Raw genomic sequence first — 15,907 nt, forward strand, 5'->3', positions numbered from 1 at the left:
AGGCGCCAAGTGAAAGCTTTTCATTGGCCAATGCGCCTGCGCGGTTTCATTCATAAAATCAACAGGTAGACAAGGTCAGGGTTGGCAGGATTTGCAACAAGTGGTTGTTCGCCGCATCGAGGGATTAGCTCAGCAGGATTTGTAGAAGGAGAACGACGCCACTGGGCCCACAGACAATGGGCCGCTGAAGAGTCGTTCCTAAAATGGCATCGTTGCGGCCACATTGTCATTGGGCGGCAATGAAAACAATAACAAACCCTCGTGCGCTTTTCCAGAAGCCGGAAAAGCTCTCTTTCGTTGGCATTGGAATGCGTTCGCCATGGGCGAAGTTTCAACTTGGTTCACAGTCGCCTTTGGGCCTTGCTCGAGTTCAGAGCCCAAAAATGACCTCGCAAATGGGTTCAGTGCACCTTGGTCGGGTTTAAAAATCACGTACAGATTTACGAGTAATCTGACTTAATGGTTTCTGGTTTCTTTTTCTTCCAGAGGACGACAAGGTGGGCACTTTGGATGTCCTGCTGAGCAGTGCCTACTGCCGTTCCCAGCGCTTCCTCTCCAAGCAACTGGCCCAACTTCGTCCGGAGCTTACCATGTCAATTTTCTCGGGTGAGTAACTAAGTCTACTATAAAGTTTTGAAGCTTTCAATTCTATACTTCTAGAAGTGATTTATTTCTTATTTGATATTGTAATTTAATGCTTGTCATGTTTATTCATAAGATACAAATCTTATTTGTTAGCAGTTTAGTTCTTGAAATTATTTATTCCAGGCATATTGAATTTTTAAATTTTTCCTTCGCTTAAAGATTTTATGTATTCAGATTTAAAAAAATAAATAAATATATTTCCAAGACAGTTAATGGATATTCGCATTGGGCTGCTTGATTGTAATAAAATTTGTATGCAAATAAGCACCTCAAACCAAAATAACCAAAATTGACATCGCGAGACATTATTAATTTTTTTGATGTGTACCTGAGACTCCTTTAAATCTTTAAAGCAACCTTTCTTGAATTCCAAATAGCCCTTCACTAATAAATATTTTTTTTAATTTTATTTTTAAATTCGATAATAATTTTAGAAAGCTTTATTTCATTCAAAACCTAAACCTTACACACACATTTTTTACTTTAAAGGAAAACTATGCATTTGAGGGAAATAAATATAAGCATAGATAAATCGAGTGAAATCCTTTTTTCCCTCGACTTTGCAAGTTGCATTTATACCTCTGTTTGTTCTATAATCCCTAAGCTCTGAAAAGCAGTTGTGTGCATTAAACATACATTCTACAAATTGCATTTATATATTTTCCCTTTGCAGAAATCACCCACCGCTTCCAGAGTGCTCGGGAGGATGTGCGCGCCCTGCTGCTGCAGTGCCTCCTTCCGTGGCTGCAGAACATGGAGCTGGTGGCCACCAGTGTGCCGCCTGCCACGCCCCTTTCCTACATCATGGTAAGCGATGCATGAAATAACCAACCGTTTTTATTCCGTGTTTATTTCGCTTTGCTCGGATGAAAAACCTTTTCACGCCCTTTTTCCACCTTTCGCAGTATTTTCCGGATTCAGGGACGCGAGGACGACGCGAAGGAACCGGTTCGACGGAGGCAACGGAAATGATTCTGAACAACCTCTTCTACATCACAGCCAAGGTATATTGGTATATATATATTGCACAGCGGATGGACTTTAATCTTTGATTGTTTCCACTGCAGTTCTCGGACGCCCATCCGCGTGACATTGAGGAGTTGTGGGGCACTCTCTGCCAGTTTTGGCCAAACAACCTGAAGGTTATCCTCCGCTACTTGGTCATCATGAGTGGCATGGCGCCCACCGAGCTGCTTCCCTATGTAAGTATTGGACTTACACTTGTTATCTGTGGCAGAAATAATGGTGTCTTTAATTCCATTTAATTAGGCCAAACGGGTGGCTCTTTATCTGGTGCGAAGCTGTCCGGATCGCTTGCTGGACGAGCTCATGGCTGAGCTGCAGACTGTGGAGACGCTCAACTGCCTGATTGAGCGGACGGAAACGCCGCCTTTCTACCGATTGACCAGCATGCGAAAGGCTTCCAGTCACAGTGCCGATGGTAAGTGGAAAAGTAAATCATCTTAAGTGTTTCTTGTACAAACTGAGTACAGACTTATATCAAAACAATAAATGTTTATATTTTTAAGTAAAGTTAAAATGAATACGTGTTTCAGCTTAATACAATCACTACAATTTCTTTGAGCATTGATTGAATTAAATAAAACAAAATTATATTTTCTCGATAGGCCAAGCTGTAGGTGGCATTAACGACTCCAGAATTCAGGATTTGGCTGTGGAAAAGGGCACCATTCACACAAAGCGGCACAGCGGCGAGGATCCAATAAAAATTGGGTAAGTCCCTACCTAAAGTTGTTATTTAATAAGGCAAGAACTAAGTTGAATATATTTCCCCCAGAACCTGCAAATCAGATAGTGGCATCCGAGCCTACACCCAAGCAGCAGCTGCTGCTGCCGCCGCTGCAGTTACTCCTGGTTTGGGTGGCAGTCGTCCGCCTCGAGGAGCCGACAAGATTCGCGCCGCATCTGGACCTCCTATTCTGCCCCGACCGGAGGATATACTGATCAACGATCCCGAGTTGCGGCAGGAGGAGAATGTTGAGCTGCGTGGAGCCTCGGATGCTCCACCGAATGCCCATCCACATCCCCTTCCCATGCCGGAATATGGAGGCTACTTTGCACCACTCACCGAGTTCTTACCCGATGTTAGTTTGCCCATCAGCGGGTTCCACAGGTGAGTTTTAAAAAGGAGAATTATCTTTGGGCCTTACTAAATTAAACTTTAATTCGGATTTCAAATTGAAATTTCTAATTGAGATGAGGTTCTCTAATTTTGGGAGGGATTTCGATTATCTTTTTAAATGGTTATAAAATAGTTTGTTACCCTTTTGTTACCCAAATCAATTAGGCTTAATGAAGCAGTGTAGGTATTGCAGCTTTTAAATGAATTTATTTAGAAAAGTAATGAAAACGAAGAAGGTTCCTCCAAATTGTCGTTAACTATTCCTCGGAAGGTTAGTAGGAAATGCCGCTGTGGTCGCGGATCCATCCCAGGTGGTCGGAGACACGGGTGTAACCAGTGGGTCCGTTGTGGCATCCGGCGGAGGCGAAGGCGATCACGCCGATGAGACGAGGGTTGTCGTGTGTGACCAGGGGACCACCGGAGTCTCCACCGCAGCCGGACTTTCCGTCGGCGTTGCTGGTGCACATGTCAGTGCTGGTCACCCCTCCGTAGACCTGATTGCACTCGCTGTTGCTGATGACCTGCACGTCGACGCACTGCAGCCAGTCGGCCAGGTTGCCATTGTCCATGCCGCCCCATCCGCAGGCCACGCACCAGGTGTCCTGGTAGCGCTCGTTCTGCTCGTTCATGCTGGGCAGAGCCACCTTGTTGATCAGTCCGGTGAACTCGACGTAGGGAGTGCGAATGAGACCGATGTCATGTCCTCCCTGGGAAGGCCAGTCGGGGTGGCTGATGAAGTTGTCGCGGCGGACGGTCTGCCTGTAGGCTCCGTTCCATCCCCAGTTGGATCCGTAGTTGATCTCCACGTAGTCGGTGGTCAGGCAGTGGGCGGCGGTCAGGATCCACTCGTTGCTAATGATTGTACCAGCTCCAACGGCGCCGCTGTTGCTGCCATCCGTGCGGAGGAACAGACCGACGATGTAGGGAGCCTTTCCCTCGGGTGCTGGGTAGCCATTCACGATGCGACCCTCGGGTCCCTCGGAGAAAGTCACCTGGGGAAGGGTCCGGGTGCGGTTGAGTCCCGTCGGGGAGCCGGAGACCAGGGCCAAGGCCACGGAAAGAGTTAACAGAAACAGTTTCATGACTGCGAAGAAAGAAAGAAACTTGGTGTTCTGCTTCTGGCTGCCCTGCTTTTATACGATTCGGTAGCTAAAAGTTCTAATAAGGCTTATTATTCAGAACCAGCAATGAAACCGTATCTCACCCATACTCGCAGAAATCATTTATGCCCTGTACTTCAAATCGAAAGCCCCGTTAACAATCATTTGTTTTGGAATTAGCTTCTCAAGGAGGATGGGGCCACTTCAAGGCACGGGAATCTGCGAATCGGATATGCAAAATATACTGGGGTATATAGGGCCTCATAAATCTAGTGTATATCTTGAGTACAACGTGTGGATAAGGGACAAGCAATCTGATTAATAAATAAATTTATTAATTATTAATAAAATTAATAAATTAGTCGGTGATAGAGCCACTGTCAACTTACTCAAAAGATATGGACTACTTCCGCCATACAAAGTGATTGTAAAAACAACACAGGAAGCTAACTTCGGCGAGCCCGAGCTGATATACCCTGGCAGTCATTAAATATTGGGAAACAAAAATCGAAACCAAACAATGCAGTTTCTTAGGGGACTATGTTACAAGTCTTTTGAGGTATACCAATCTAAAATCGGACATCATTAAGAAATGTTATGGGCTTTTAAGTGCTGGGTTTACGCCATTTTAAAATGTCAAAAAATCAGCTTCTTAGACTTTATGGGGTCTAAGATCTCCTTCACTGCATTGCAAAACTAAAAATTATAACACTCTGCAACCGTATGACAACAAAAGGAAACAAGCGTTATATTTTCTATTATATTGATTCTTGGATCGTCTGAAGTTTTCTAATTTTTGTTATACATTCATTCGAATGTCAATACTTTTTCTCTGGGTTACAACTATCTCAGCCGTTCTTATTAATCACTTTAAAATGTAATCTTATCTATAAACTCATTTATTTAATTAAACAAGTGCTTTAAAGTGAATCAAAATTGTACTTAAGAGCGTCTGAAAAATTAAAAGTTTCAATGGAGAAGTATGTTCTTAAGACTGCTTACAAATACATGCCGAATATCTATTTTGTAGATTCTTAAAAAACCATCATACCCCTTCTAGCCCAAACTCAAATTAAAAAATAATAAGTGATTTTCTAAAGATATTTATTGTTCAAAAACCGAAGTAATCCTAACGAGTTTAGTAGGAGATGCCGGTGTTGGATTGGATCCAAACCAAGTAGTCGGAGACGCGGGTGTATCCAGAGGGACCGCTGTGGCAATCGCCGGATCCGAAAGCGATCACTCCCACGAGACGAGGGTTGTCCTGGGTGACCAGAGGACCGCCGGAGTCGCCACCGCAGCCGGACTTGCCGTCGGTTAGGCGGGTGCACATGTCAGTGGCGGCCACCGATCCGTACGACTGCTCGCACTCGCTGTTGCTGATGACCTGGACTTCCATGCACTGCAGGACGGAGGCCAGGTTGCCATCATCCATGCCACCCCATCCGCAAGCCGTGCACCAGGTGTCCACGAAGCGATCGCTCTGCTCGCTCAAACTGGGCAGAGCCACCTTGTTGATCAAGCTGGTGTAAGTCACGAAGGGAGTACGAATGAGACCAATGTCATGACCGCTCTGGGCAGGCCAGTCGGGATGACTGATGAACTGATCACTGCGGACGGTCTCCTTCAAGGCGCCGTTCCAGGCGTTGAGGGATCCGTAGTTGATCTCCACGTAGTCGGTGGTCAGACAGTGGGCGGCGGTCAGGACCCAGGTGTTGCCGATGATGGTGCCAGCTCCAACGGCAGCACTGTTGCTTCCATCCCAGCGAAGCAGGAGACCCACGATGTAGGGAGCCTGGCCCTCGGCAGCGGGATAACCGTTGACGATGCGACCGTCCTGGGAAAGAGTCACCTGGGGAAGCAGGCTGGTGCGGTTAAGACGCGCCGGGGAACCAGTGGCCAGAGCCAAAGCCACGAAGAGAGTGAGCAGGAACAGTTTCATGGTTGAAAAGCTTTGAAAGTGATACCTTTTCTTCATGGGGGAGCCCCTTTTATATGGTTGATAAGTGATATGCTAATCTTTGATGAGTGCACCGTATCGCATTTACTTTCGGTTCATGATTTATAGCTTTGTTAGCCTGTCAAGGGTTACTTTCGTCAAGAACAATTATAAAAAATTAGGCAATCTTATGGTAAAATTTTTAATTAAAAGTTCGTATCTGTGATAGAAGAAAGCTAAGTTACCAAGTGTTTAAAATAATCATTTCTATAATTAAAATTCTTAATCAGTAAGTGCAATTGATAAAGCATTAAAAGGAAAAGGTTTCTTGAATTAAAAAATTTAAATAATAACATTGTTTTGCAGCTCATAGTGGGTATATATTTTTATACAGGGTTGTACATTATACAACAAAAGAATCGGTAAAATTCATCGGATAAACAAATATTTCATTTCGATAAAGCCATGGTGCATTTCCAAGTTAGTAGTAGGCGATTCCCGACTTTTCCTTGATCCATTCCAGATGATCGGAGACACGGGTGTAGCCAGATGGTCCGCTCTTGCATCCGCCGGAGGCAAAAGTGATGACACCCACCTGGATGGGATTGTCATGGGTGACCAATGCTCCGCCAGAGTCGCCACCGCACACGGACTTTCCATCGGTGGCACGGGTGCACATGTCCGTGGCAGCCACATTTCCATACGACCTGGAACACTCGCTGTTGCTGATGACCTGCACGTCCATGCACTGCAGCCAATCGGCCAACTTGCCATTGGCCATTCCTCCCCAGCCGCAGGCCACGCACCACCAGTTCTCGAATCGCTCAGCCTGCTGACTGAACTTGGGCAGGGCCACCTTGTTGATCAGGTTGGTGAAGCCCACGTAGGGAGTGCGAATCAATCCGATGTCGTGACCAGCGCTGTTTCCGAATCCAGGATGCCGGAAGAAGTTGTCCTTGTTCACGGTGTGCTTGATTTGACCGTTCCACGCTCGATTGGAACCGTAGTAATGGTCACGGACTCGGTGGTCAGGCAATGGGCGGCAGTTAGGACCCAGGTGTTGCCAATTATGGTGCCTCCTCCCACGGCTCCGTTGTTCATCGCCAGACCCACGGCATAGGGAGCCTTACCTTCGTATGCGGGATACCCGTTCACAATTACGTTCTGGGGACCATCGTGATGGGAAGCCGATCGATTGTGATTCCTGTGGGCAGAGGCAGTAGCCACAAAGAAAATCAGCAACAGTGCCTTCATGGTTTAGTTGGAAATTGAGTCGATACCGTGTTGGATCCCGGGTTATATAGAGGATAATTAAGCCGCGGGGTAATTAGTTTTACAACCCCGGAGGGTTATCTATGTTGTCTTCACTTAATGTATACAGTCATTAACTGAGTCATTCTTGCAAGGGATTCCTGGGTAATAAATTAAGTAAAGAGTATATCTTTGTTTCTTACATTTCCAAACACACATTATCTTTAACAAGAGAATGAGACAAAGAAAAGAAAAAGTAAATGAACTTATGAACCTGCGTAATATAATATTAATGATACACAATAATTGTTGGAAATATATTGGTATATTTATTATATATATTTTACTAACAGACCTTATTGTTTTGTAATAATTGCAAATTTGTTTTCCATTTCTCTTGCAGATGCAATGTTGCTGTAATGCTGCTCACAGATATCGTGGTGGATGGAATCCCGGGCATCGACTGGACCCTTCACCTACCCTTAATGCTGCACATCCTGTTCCTGGGTCTGGACCACACCCGCATCATTGTGAGGGAGCACTGCAAACAGCTGTGTGTCAACCTGCTGATCGTTCTGGCGGAGCACAACGATCACCTGACGGTGGCCCGAATCCTCCTGAACAGCGAGACTAGCAAACTAGATCTGGGACTCACGGTTCCTGCGCTGCCCGTGATCGATAATAACTTCACCGAGTTGCATCAGCAGTTTGATAGCTATCTGATGCACGTTAGCCCTCAGGCGGCAGCTTATGCCCTGCAGCACAACCTCTCCAGTTCGACGATCATAGCGGCACATCAGCAGAATCTAACGCAAACTCCACAGAATCAGCAGCAAACGGGTGCTCAGAATGGACAGAATACCACTCCTCCCGGATTAACTGCCACTCCGGCTGCCCTGCAAATAAATCCAAACAATTCGGAAAATTCGGAGGTGCCGCTAATCCATCCCGATGAGCATGCTCCTCCACAACCTGGACCTAGTATGCCCATTGCCCATGTGATCAAGAGCCTTCTAAAGTTTTTGGCCCAGGATACGTGTCAGCCACTGTGGAACTACGAGGATATTACGGCCAAGGTTTGGGCCGTGAAATCTGCCGAGCAACTGAGCTGCTTCCTGAAGCACATGGTCAAGGTTTTCGCGGATAGTTATCCACAAGCTCGCATCGCCGAACGCTGGGCACAAACTGCCCTCCAGTTGGGTTTATCCTGCTCATCGCGACATTATGCCGGCCGCTGTCTGCAGATCTTCCGCGCCTTGAACGTGCCCATCAACTCAAGGATGCTGTCCGATATCCTGTCCAGATTGGTGGAAACGGTGGCGGAGCAGGGAGAAGATATGCAGGGATACGTAACGGAGCTGCTGCTCACTTTGGAGGCTGCTGTGGATAGTTTGGACTCGGATTTCCGTCCTCTAGATGTGATGAAGGATATATTCAAGAGCACTCCCAATCTGAACAACAAGGATGGTGGCCCCAACTCCATCCTGCCTGGCAAGAAATCCCCATCGGGCATGACTCCACAATCGTCGAACTACTCGATACCAAGTCATGGAAGGAGCACCAGCTACTCGGTTTCCTATTGCGGTCGGAAGGCCAACAACTCACCGTGTGACAAACAGGTGGAGTTGAGAAACCGATCATCGGGAATCGATCTCGAGAGAAGCGTTGTTTGCAAGTTTGGCGTTGGTGGTGGAGGCGTGGGAGCTGGATCAGCTCTCTCCCGATCCCGTAGTGCCCAGAGCCTCAAGATGCTCGGTGATACGGCCACGCAGGATGACAAGATGACCATTTTGGCGCAGCTCTTCTGGCTCTCTGTTTCCCTCTTGGAATCGGACTACGAGCATGAATTTATGTTGGCGCTGCGTTTGCTGACCAGGGTTTTGCACCGACTGCCTCTCGATCGTCCGGATGCAAGGGATAAGGTGGAGAAATTGCAGCAGCAGCTCAAGTGGACGGCTTATCCGGGTGTGCATGCTTTGCTTCTAAAGGTTAGTCAATACATTTAAAATGAAATCGTAAAGATTTGATAAGGTTTCTTGTTTCCTTTAGGGCTGCACCCACAGTGCCACCTATGAGCCAACCATTACACTCCTCTCGCAGTTTGCTCCGCTGCTGACCCTGCCCGTTTGTGATCCCACCCAGAGTTGCGCTTTTCCCATGAACGTCATCGCATTGTTGCCCTACATGTTGCTGCACTACGAGGATGCCAATGAGATCTGCATTCGAAGTGCTGAGAACATTGCCCAGGTTTCCACGGAACTTGGTGCAAAGCTAGAGAATCTGGGCACTGTGATGACTTTGTACAGCCGGAAGACCTTCTGCAAGGAGTCCTTCCAGTGGACCAAGTGTGTGGTTAAATACCTCCATGATACCTATGCTCATATGGGACTCCATATGGTGGCGTTCCTTATTGAAGTCCTGGAAAAGGGACCGCAGCAAGTGCAGGTGCCTGTGTTGAATGTCATCCACTGCATGCTGCACTACGTGGATTTATCAGCGCCGCAGGCTCAGACCATCAATGCAGATTTACTGAGAGCCATTGGAAAATACCTCGATGTAAGTTAACAACAACATTTTAACAGTGGGACTTCCCCTTTCCAAATCGTAGAAAAAACCCGTCTAGACAACCAAGTCTTTAAATTGATTATTTATCTGGTGAAACTTTAAACCAATTCCGTTTATTATGCCATATAACTGTCAAATGAACGATAAGGCTAATTTGTTTGTTTGTTATCATTAGTTATTTGTTTATTAAATTAGCTGTGCTAAAATCTAATCTGAGTTAAACGATAATTGTTGGTAAGCCATAAAAGAAACTTTTGAAATGAAAATATGAGTCAAGTAATTAATTAGTTTGATTTATCGCATTTATTTTCGATTTTGTTTTTTGTTGACCAAGGTTGGTTTTATTAATGTTGTAAACTTTACAAAGATTACCATAAATAATTTGAAACTTGTTTTTATCGATCAGTAAACATATTAGATGATTAGGTTTATATGTTATGGTTTTTGTTTTCTTTTTAAATCCTCGTTTTCTTTCTTTTTGTAGACGGTGAACTGGAAGGACTCTCTGAAGATCCTAAAGCTGATTGTGACCAGGAGCTCATCCCTGCAGGTCGTTCCGCCCAGCGACGGCAGCAGCGCCGGCTTATCGTTCTCTTTCTATGGCGCATATCCGGACTCGGATATGTTCTGTAAAAAGGAACTGGCCGGTCGCACCATGGAGTTCACCTTTGATGTTTCGCAAACCCCGCTGATCGGTCGACGTATCCTGCTCAAGACGGAGGAACCGGCGGCCACCGGAGCGGCTTCAACCACAGGCAGCTCCTCATTAAATTCTACCTTGACGAATGCCACCACGGTGACATTGGCACCCAGTGCTGTGCAACAGCAGACGAATGCCCAACTGCAGCAGCAGCAGCAGCGTGCCCACTCGAATGTGGCAGCGATGGCAGCTGCAGCAGCCGCTCAGCATCAGCAGCAGCAACACGCCATTGGAGCAGGGAGCAGTGTGGTGGGAACACCCAATTCCCCCAGGCGAAGTGCAAGTCTCTCGCCGGCGGACACAGTGCCACTTAGTGGATGGAAAAAGCCCTGGGTCTCGCAGTGTCGAGTGCGTGAGTGCCTGGTCAATCTGCTGACCACCTGCGGCCAGCGTGTCGGTCTGCCCAAATCGCCCTCGGTAAGTGTTGCATTGATGAACAGTCCCAGCCGACCGCTTGTACATAGCCAGGTGCATGCCTTAGGCTCCCCTAGAGCTTCCCTCTTCTCATGCATTCTCGCAATTATTTACCTCTAACTCTTTTTCTTTCATGTAAACAATACCAAACCAAACCAAACCAACCAAACCAAAATACCAATACCACCAAATCCAATCTACCAAACCAAAAAAAAACTAACACGCATTATCATCATTAACCAATCAATCCGATACCAAAATCGAAACATATCTAGGACGATTTCATAAACTCAATTTGCTCAAAGGTAAAGGACACGTTTCTATGTGCGGCGTTTAGTTTTGCTTTTGTGTGATTTAGGTTCTAGCATGTAGTAGCATTAAAATTTGAACTTGATATGAAAGGATCTATAATTTTATTTTCATATTAAGTTCAATTTAATAAAAAGATACTTATGATCAAGATTCATTGTTTTTCTTTAGCCTGTGTTTCATTTCACATTTCACACAAGAATACCGCCATTTGCTTTCCTATTCCGTTGTTCCGTTGTTCCGTTTGCATGTTGCATGTTTTGTTACAAACTGTACTTTTCGTTTATACTCTTTATCTGAACACATTTAGTCGTTGAGCACGTCACTAATAACCGGATCGATTGCGACCAGACAAAGCGTAAGCTTTATCTCTATTACTCTTCTATATTAATCATCTGAATGTTGGCCATTACCTTTAGTGAACTTAACTAATCTTTTTACTGCATCAATAGGTGATCTTCAGCCAATCCTCGGATCTGATGGAGCGCCAATCCTCGGCCGCTTCTTCTACGGAGGAGACTTCGGGTCCTCAGGGCGATTTGAGCAGCGGCTCGCGAAGGGACGATGGTCAACCCGACTTCACCGTCTTCAAGGACTTTGATTTCCTGGAGTACGAGGACAGTATTGCCGGCGAGTCCACGGACAACTTTAACTGGGGTGTCCGACGGCAGGCGCTCTTTGAGGGCGACGAGGAGCGTTTGAATTGTGGCAGTGGCATTGGTGGCTCCATTAAGGGAGGTCACTCGTCCGCTTTGGAGGACAGCTTCAGTGACAAGACCCCCATTTTAAGCAAGCGAAAGCGGCAGATTGCCGACGATTCTTCGGATGAAGAGGCAGAGTCCGAGTCGCCCTTGGATGAGGATCATCACCGCCAGTCGTTCCTTAAGTCTGGCTACAGTGCAGTGCCTCCGACTTCGCTTAGCCTTCGGGAGCGCAGACGTCGCAACTCGGTGTCGCGTAGCGATACCAGTGGATCTAGTGCTGGAGATTTGGGCGATCTAACACCCTGCAATGCCTCACCTCATTTACCGGGCATCATTCGATTTGCCGCCATTCGCGACGAGGCGGAGGAGAACTGGCGACGCCAGCTGCAGGCCATGTTGGTCAATCAGCCATCGGCTCATACCTCGGAATTGTTGCAGCAACTGTACAGGGTGATCAAAGAGCTTACCTTCAAAACTATTACCATTTCAAAGGAGGCTAAGAAGTTCTTCACCGGCATTGGTTCACAGCTGGGCAACAGGATTTCCCTCTTTACGGATTTACTAAGCTCTCGGGCGGATCCTCCGCAGGTTTGGTGCAGCGAGCTGCAGACCACCGCTCCCAAGCTATTTGAAACGCTGCGTTTTAATGTGCTGGAAGTGCAAGAGCATTTGGAGACCTTTTTCGATCGAAAGGATCAGGTTTTGGAGGTAAGTCATCTCACAAGTAAGCAAGTTACAATTTTCTTACTGGATTTTTTCGTTTTTAGTGCCTGGACGCCGTGAAATCCAGTTGTAAACTCTCGCTCTTCAACGAGTCGGATGTGGCGGCTTCTGGCCTGGAGTTGCCTAGCTCCTCCAGCATTGCTTACATGCCCTTTGACCCCGCCTCCACTGAGGTGGTACTGGACTTGGGTCGCTCACTATACAAGCTAATGTTCCAACTGCTACTGCTCATCGAATCGAATCACAAGATATCCTCGAATGTGGTTAACCATTTCCGTATCAATGAAGACGTAAGTAAAAGTAATGATTGATTGTAATTATGATAGAATCATCACTCGTTTCCTCTTGTAGATGCATGACATATCCGATCTCTATGCCCTGGTTCGCGATGCCCTGGTGCGCTACACCAGCGAAGCCGAATTGGATTGCTTGGAATCTTCCACCTCAACGGAGGGCGAGCACACGCCCACTCCTTCACCAGGATTGCCAATGACCCAGGAGGAGTTCGAAGCTGCCCTAGCCGAGCACATCGATCTGCAGCGTTGGCCCAGCGCCATTGCCCATGTGCGTCAGTATCGGCGGATTTCAACGCTCAACGCTACCGGTGATCAAAGCCTGACCATATTTAGCTATAGCAGCCTGGACAGTCGCCAGAAATGGGATGAGATGTCCGTGATACTAAATGCATATGCGCATGGAATTATGAAGGATCGCACAGGTTTGTAGTCGAGAAATTTGTATTTATTTAAAATTTTAGGTTTCTAATCTATACGTTTGAACTCTTCCAGCAGAAGCCTTCATAGTTTCCAAATCCGACTCGGAGCTGTTCGAGATCTACGCCATTCTCTCGGAGAATTTGTATCACGTATCCAGCGCCTTGACCAACATGGAGATCAGCATGAAGAGCTACTCGGCGGGCATCGCATCCGGCAATTTGCATCGCAGCGAACAGGACATTGTGACAAATCTTTAAAGTAATCTATAGACTAAGTTTATCGCAGATGTAAGCTCACTTTTATATGTAATCTTTTAGTATGTAGGCTGCATACTTAGACACTGCGGTGTGCGTAAGCGATCATTATTATTGTGTGAACAAATGAGTGTTAGGTGCGATCTATCAATATATATTTATCAAATACAGCACAAATTGATAAGTTCCTTTTTCATTTAAACAAGTGCCGTGTTACCTTTTTTGTGGTATACCACTGACTGTTGGTAAAACAACAACATTTATTATTAAGTATTTACATTAATGTACGCCATTCAGGTCCTCGTTAAACTAAAAACGATAAAAAACGATACAAGAAAATGGTGACTGGTTGCCCAGTTAGGCAAATAGATTTTTAAGCGCGTTTCGTTGCTGTTTGTTGTACTGGGCCAAAAGCTGCTTGGTGCTGTTCAGTTCGTTCAGGATCTGTTTGTTCTCCGGCAGGAGATTGTGAGCTTTCTTCAGATCGTTGATGGCCTCCTCGTAGTTGCGCAAGCCGCGTTGAGCCTGACCACGCCGGTAGAAAGCCTTGCTGCAGCTGGGATCCAAGCGAATGGCCTCCGAGCAATCGTTTCTGGCACTTACATAGTTTCCTAATTTCAGGTCCACGGCGGCAGCGTTTATGTTGTTCACAACCGAAAAACCGTCGATTTTTAGGAGATCCGTGTCGACGAGATGCTTTTTGAAATGGTTTAGCGCCTGCCAGCCGAACTGTTTGCTCAGGTAATGATAGTAGCGATTGGCCTTGCGGTATTTGGCTCGGGCTTCATGATAGCGGCCGAGCTGATAGAAGTGATTGCCCGATTGGCGAATGCCCGTGAGCAGTTCCACCGCCGCATCTGCCTGCAATTGAGATATTAAAAATGGGTCAGTGGCGCAGCTATGAAGGAGATTCTAATCTAGACTCACTGTGAACTTATCAAACTTGCGCGTCCAGTCGTTCGGGTAGAGGGGCAGCTTGTCCGCGGTACCGTCATTGCACTCCAGTCCCCAATCCTTGTCAGGAGCCAGTTCTCCACAGTCTCGTATCACGATCTCCGCCGTGGGATCGCCCTCGTCGTTGCTATTTTGTTCCATTTCGGCTATGATGCCCAAACCGCGTATAACACGTCCAACAACTACATTAGTTCCATTCAGATTCTCGCAGCCCACGGCCGAAATGAAAAACTGTGAATTTGTGGAGTTGGGCTTGCCGTAGTTGGCCATGCTGACCACGCCCTCTTCGTTGTGCTGGGGACGAAAACTTATTACTTACATAGTACATACAAAAAATGCAAGTTCCAGAGATTTTAAAATATTAAAAAAAGTCATATGGTATTTATCAAACGGAGGTTTGAATCAATAAAATGCCACCTACTGTAAGCTCAAAATTCTCGTCGTCAAATACTGGGCCATAGATACTCTCGCCGCTGGTTCCATCGTTGTTGACCACATCCCCGCTTTGGACGGCAAAGACCCGCTTGATTTTAAAGAACCTGGTGCCCTTGTAGTGAAGTGGTTTCCCCAACGTCCCGTTTCCGCATTCGCCCGTGCAAAGGGCGCGGAAATTTTCCGCTGTCTTCGGCACAACATCCTTGCGCAGTTCAATTATCATGCGACCCGCTGCGAGATAATATAGAAGATTCAACTGGTTGGCATGGCAATGGCCTAGAATTTGTGTAGAGTTCACATACCATCCTCCTTGCCAATGGAAATGTCCAGGTAAACCAGCGGATTGGTGGGCTTCACCGGACGGAGTAGCTTGCGTTCTTCCATTTTTGCCCCTTCGGGCGGGCTTTTAAATAAGTTGACTTATCACTGCCCGCCAACTAGAGCAGGCTAGTCCAAATAATCACCCGATTTCTAACTTGCCTAGCGAATAAAATTGTTTACCTTAAAGTTATGGTGTGGCTGTGCGAGAGGAATCCGAAAACACCGCAGATAGGCTGGGCCTTACGGTCCGTTCACACTGCATTCGATATGTGCTGTTATCGAGTGGAATATAAAATAACGGCTAAACGTTTAAAAAGTTCACTTAATAAATGAAAAGCTGTTATTGGGTAGTAATATCACATTTGCTTTCACATAATAATAAATAATAACAACTTTACAGATTGTTCTAAGTGCAAAAAAAAAATGTTTTAATTTCAATCAGATTATGGAAAAAGTTTCTAGGCTTTTTGTGACTTTGTACGCGGTCAAAATAGGCCAGCCAAAACTTTTAGTAAAAAAAAAATAATACACTATGAAGTACCAGGCGAACAGAATGCATTTGTGGTGTGCTCTTAAGTTTTTCAAATGACAGAGTGTATTATTTTTTTTTTACTAAAAGCAACTGCACATTTTGTATGATCCGCAAAAAGTATGCTACAATTTCGATGGTTCTAGTTTATTTATTCATAATTTAAGGGGCACAACTAGTGTGACATTTCAAAAAAATCTTTTTT

At 46.0% G+C, this 15,907-nt stretch overlaps 5 protein-coding genes across 12 annotated transcripts in view; 1 reads left to right on the forward strand and 4 right to left on the reverse strand.

Moving 5' to 3' along the window:
- The window catches only part of LOC108087418 (protein furry), a 50,191-nt gene extending 36,551 nt beyond the window's left edge, over window positions 1–13,640 (forward strand). For 3 of the 8 annotated variants that reach the window (XM_017184758.2, XM_017184763.2, XM_017184760.2), the window contains 15 exons: window positions 487–606; window positions 1,319–1,452; window positions 1,551–1,649; window positions 1,713–1,847; window positions 1,915–2,086; window positions 2,274–2,379; window positions 2,444–2,779; window positions 7,482–9,066; window positions 9,128–9,634; window positions 10,128–10,760; window positions 11,033–11,062; window positions 11,519–12,478; window positions 12,538–12,783; window positions 12,845–13,211; window positions 13,282–13,640. In XM_017184758.2, the coding sequence (XP_017040247.1) occupies window positions 487–606; window positions 1,319–1,452; window positions 1,551–1,649; window positions 1,713–1,847; window positions 1,915–2,086; window positions 2,274–2,379; window positions 2,444–2,779; window positions 7,482–9,066; window positions 9,128–9,634; window positions 10,128–10,760; window positions 11,033–11,062; window positions 11,519–12,478; window positions 12,538–12,783; window positions 12,845–13,211; window positions 13,282–13,466 (5,615 nt within the window). In that variant the 3' untranslated portion in view covers window positions 13,467–13,640. The remainder of the gene's footprint in view (window positions 1–486; window positions 607–1,318; window positions 1,453–1,550; window positions 1,650–1,712; window positions 1,848–1,914; window positions 2,087–2,273; window positions 2,380–2,443; window positions 2,780–7,481; window positions 9,067–9,127; window positions 9,635–10,127; window positions 10,761–11,032; window positions 11,063–11,518; window positions 12,479–12,537; window positions 12,784–12,844; window positions 13,212–13,281) is intronic. The other 5 variants (XM_017184762.2, XM_017184764.2, XM_017184766.2 and 2 more) reach the window with 3 other exon arrangements.
- LOC108087430 (serine protease 1-like) lies at window positions 2,806–4,128 on the reverse strand. Its single transcript, XM_017184784.1, has one exon. It carries the CDS (start codon window positions 3,868–3,870, stop codon window positions 3,061–3,063), a length of 810 nt encoding a protein of 269 aa, XP_017040273.1. The 5' UTR covers window positions 3,871–4,128; the 3' UTR covers window positions 2,806–3,060.
- LOC108087429 (serine protease 1-like) lies at window positions 4,843–5,877 on the reverse strand. The gene has a single exon (XM_017184783.1). It carries the CDS (start codon window positions 5,864–5,866, stop codon window positions 5,027–5,029), a length of 840 nt encoding a protein of 279 aa, XP_017040272.1. The 5' UTR covers window positions 5,867–5,877; the 3' UTR covers window positions 4,843–5,026.
- Window positions 6,014–7,074, reverse strand: LOC108087433 (serine protease 1). Its single transcript, XM_017184786.2, is given in 2 exon segments — window positions 6,014–6,835; window positions 6,838–7,074. Coding segments are annotated over 2 exon segments (618 nt in total). The 5' UTR covers window positions 6,929–7,074; the 3' UTR covers window positions 6,014–6,308.
- Window positions 13,641–13,676: 36 nt separating the features above from the next.
- Window positions 13,677–15,387, reverse strand: LOC108087425 (peptidyl-prolyl cis-trans isomerase D). The gene is made up of 4 exons (XM_017184775.1): window positions 15,155–15,387; window positions 14,839–15,083; window positions 14,391–14,711; window positions 13,677–14,324 (listed from the first exon to the last, which is right to left on the reverse strand). The coding sequence occupies exons 1-4, from the start codon at window positions 15,234–15,236 to the stop codon at window positions 13,821–13,823; spliced, it is 1,152 nt and encodes a 383-aa protein (XP_017040264.1). The 5' UTR covers window positions 15,237–15,387; the 3' UTR covers window positions 13,677–13,820.
- Between the last annotated feature and the right edge of the window lie 520 nt (window positions 15,388–15,907).

Source organism: Drosophila ficusphila, unplaced genomic scaffold, assembly GCF_018152265.1.
Source record: "Drosophila ficusphila isolate 14025-0441.05 unplaced genomic scaffold, ASM1815226v1 contig_106, whole genome shotgun sequence".
Taxonomy (NCBI): domain Eukaryota; kingdom Metazoa; phylum Arthropoda; class Insecta; order Diptera; family Drosophilidae; genus Drosophila; species Drosophila ficusphila.

Bases quoted from the DNA above. Each gene is read 5' to 3' on its own strand.
- LOC108087430 (XM_017184784.1), bottom strand. From the start codon at position 3,870: ATGAAACTGTTTCTGTTAACTCTTTCCGTGGCCTTGGCCCTGGTCTCC.
- LOC108087429 (XM_017184783.1), bottom strand. From the start codon at position 5,866: ATGAAGAAAAGGTATCACTTTCAAAGCTTTTCAACCATGAAACTGTTC.
- LOC108087425 (XM_017184775.1), bottom strand. From the start codon at position 15,236: ATGGAAGAACGCAAGCTACTCCGTCCGGTGAAGCCCACCAATCCGCTG. The intron at 15,084-15,154 runs GTATGTGAACTC...ATTATCTCGCAG, and splicing joins TTCCATTGGCAAGGAGGATG to CGGGTCGCATGATAATTGAA. The intron at 14,325-14,390 runs GTGAGTCTAGAT...TCTCAATTGCAG, and splicing joins GCAAGTTTGATAAGTTCACA to GCAGATGCGGCGGTGGAACT.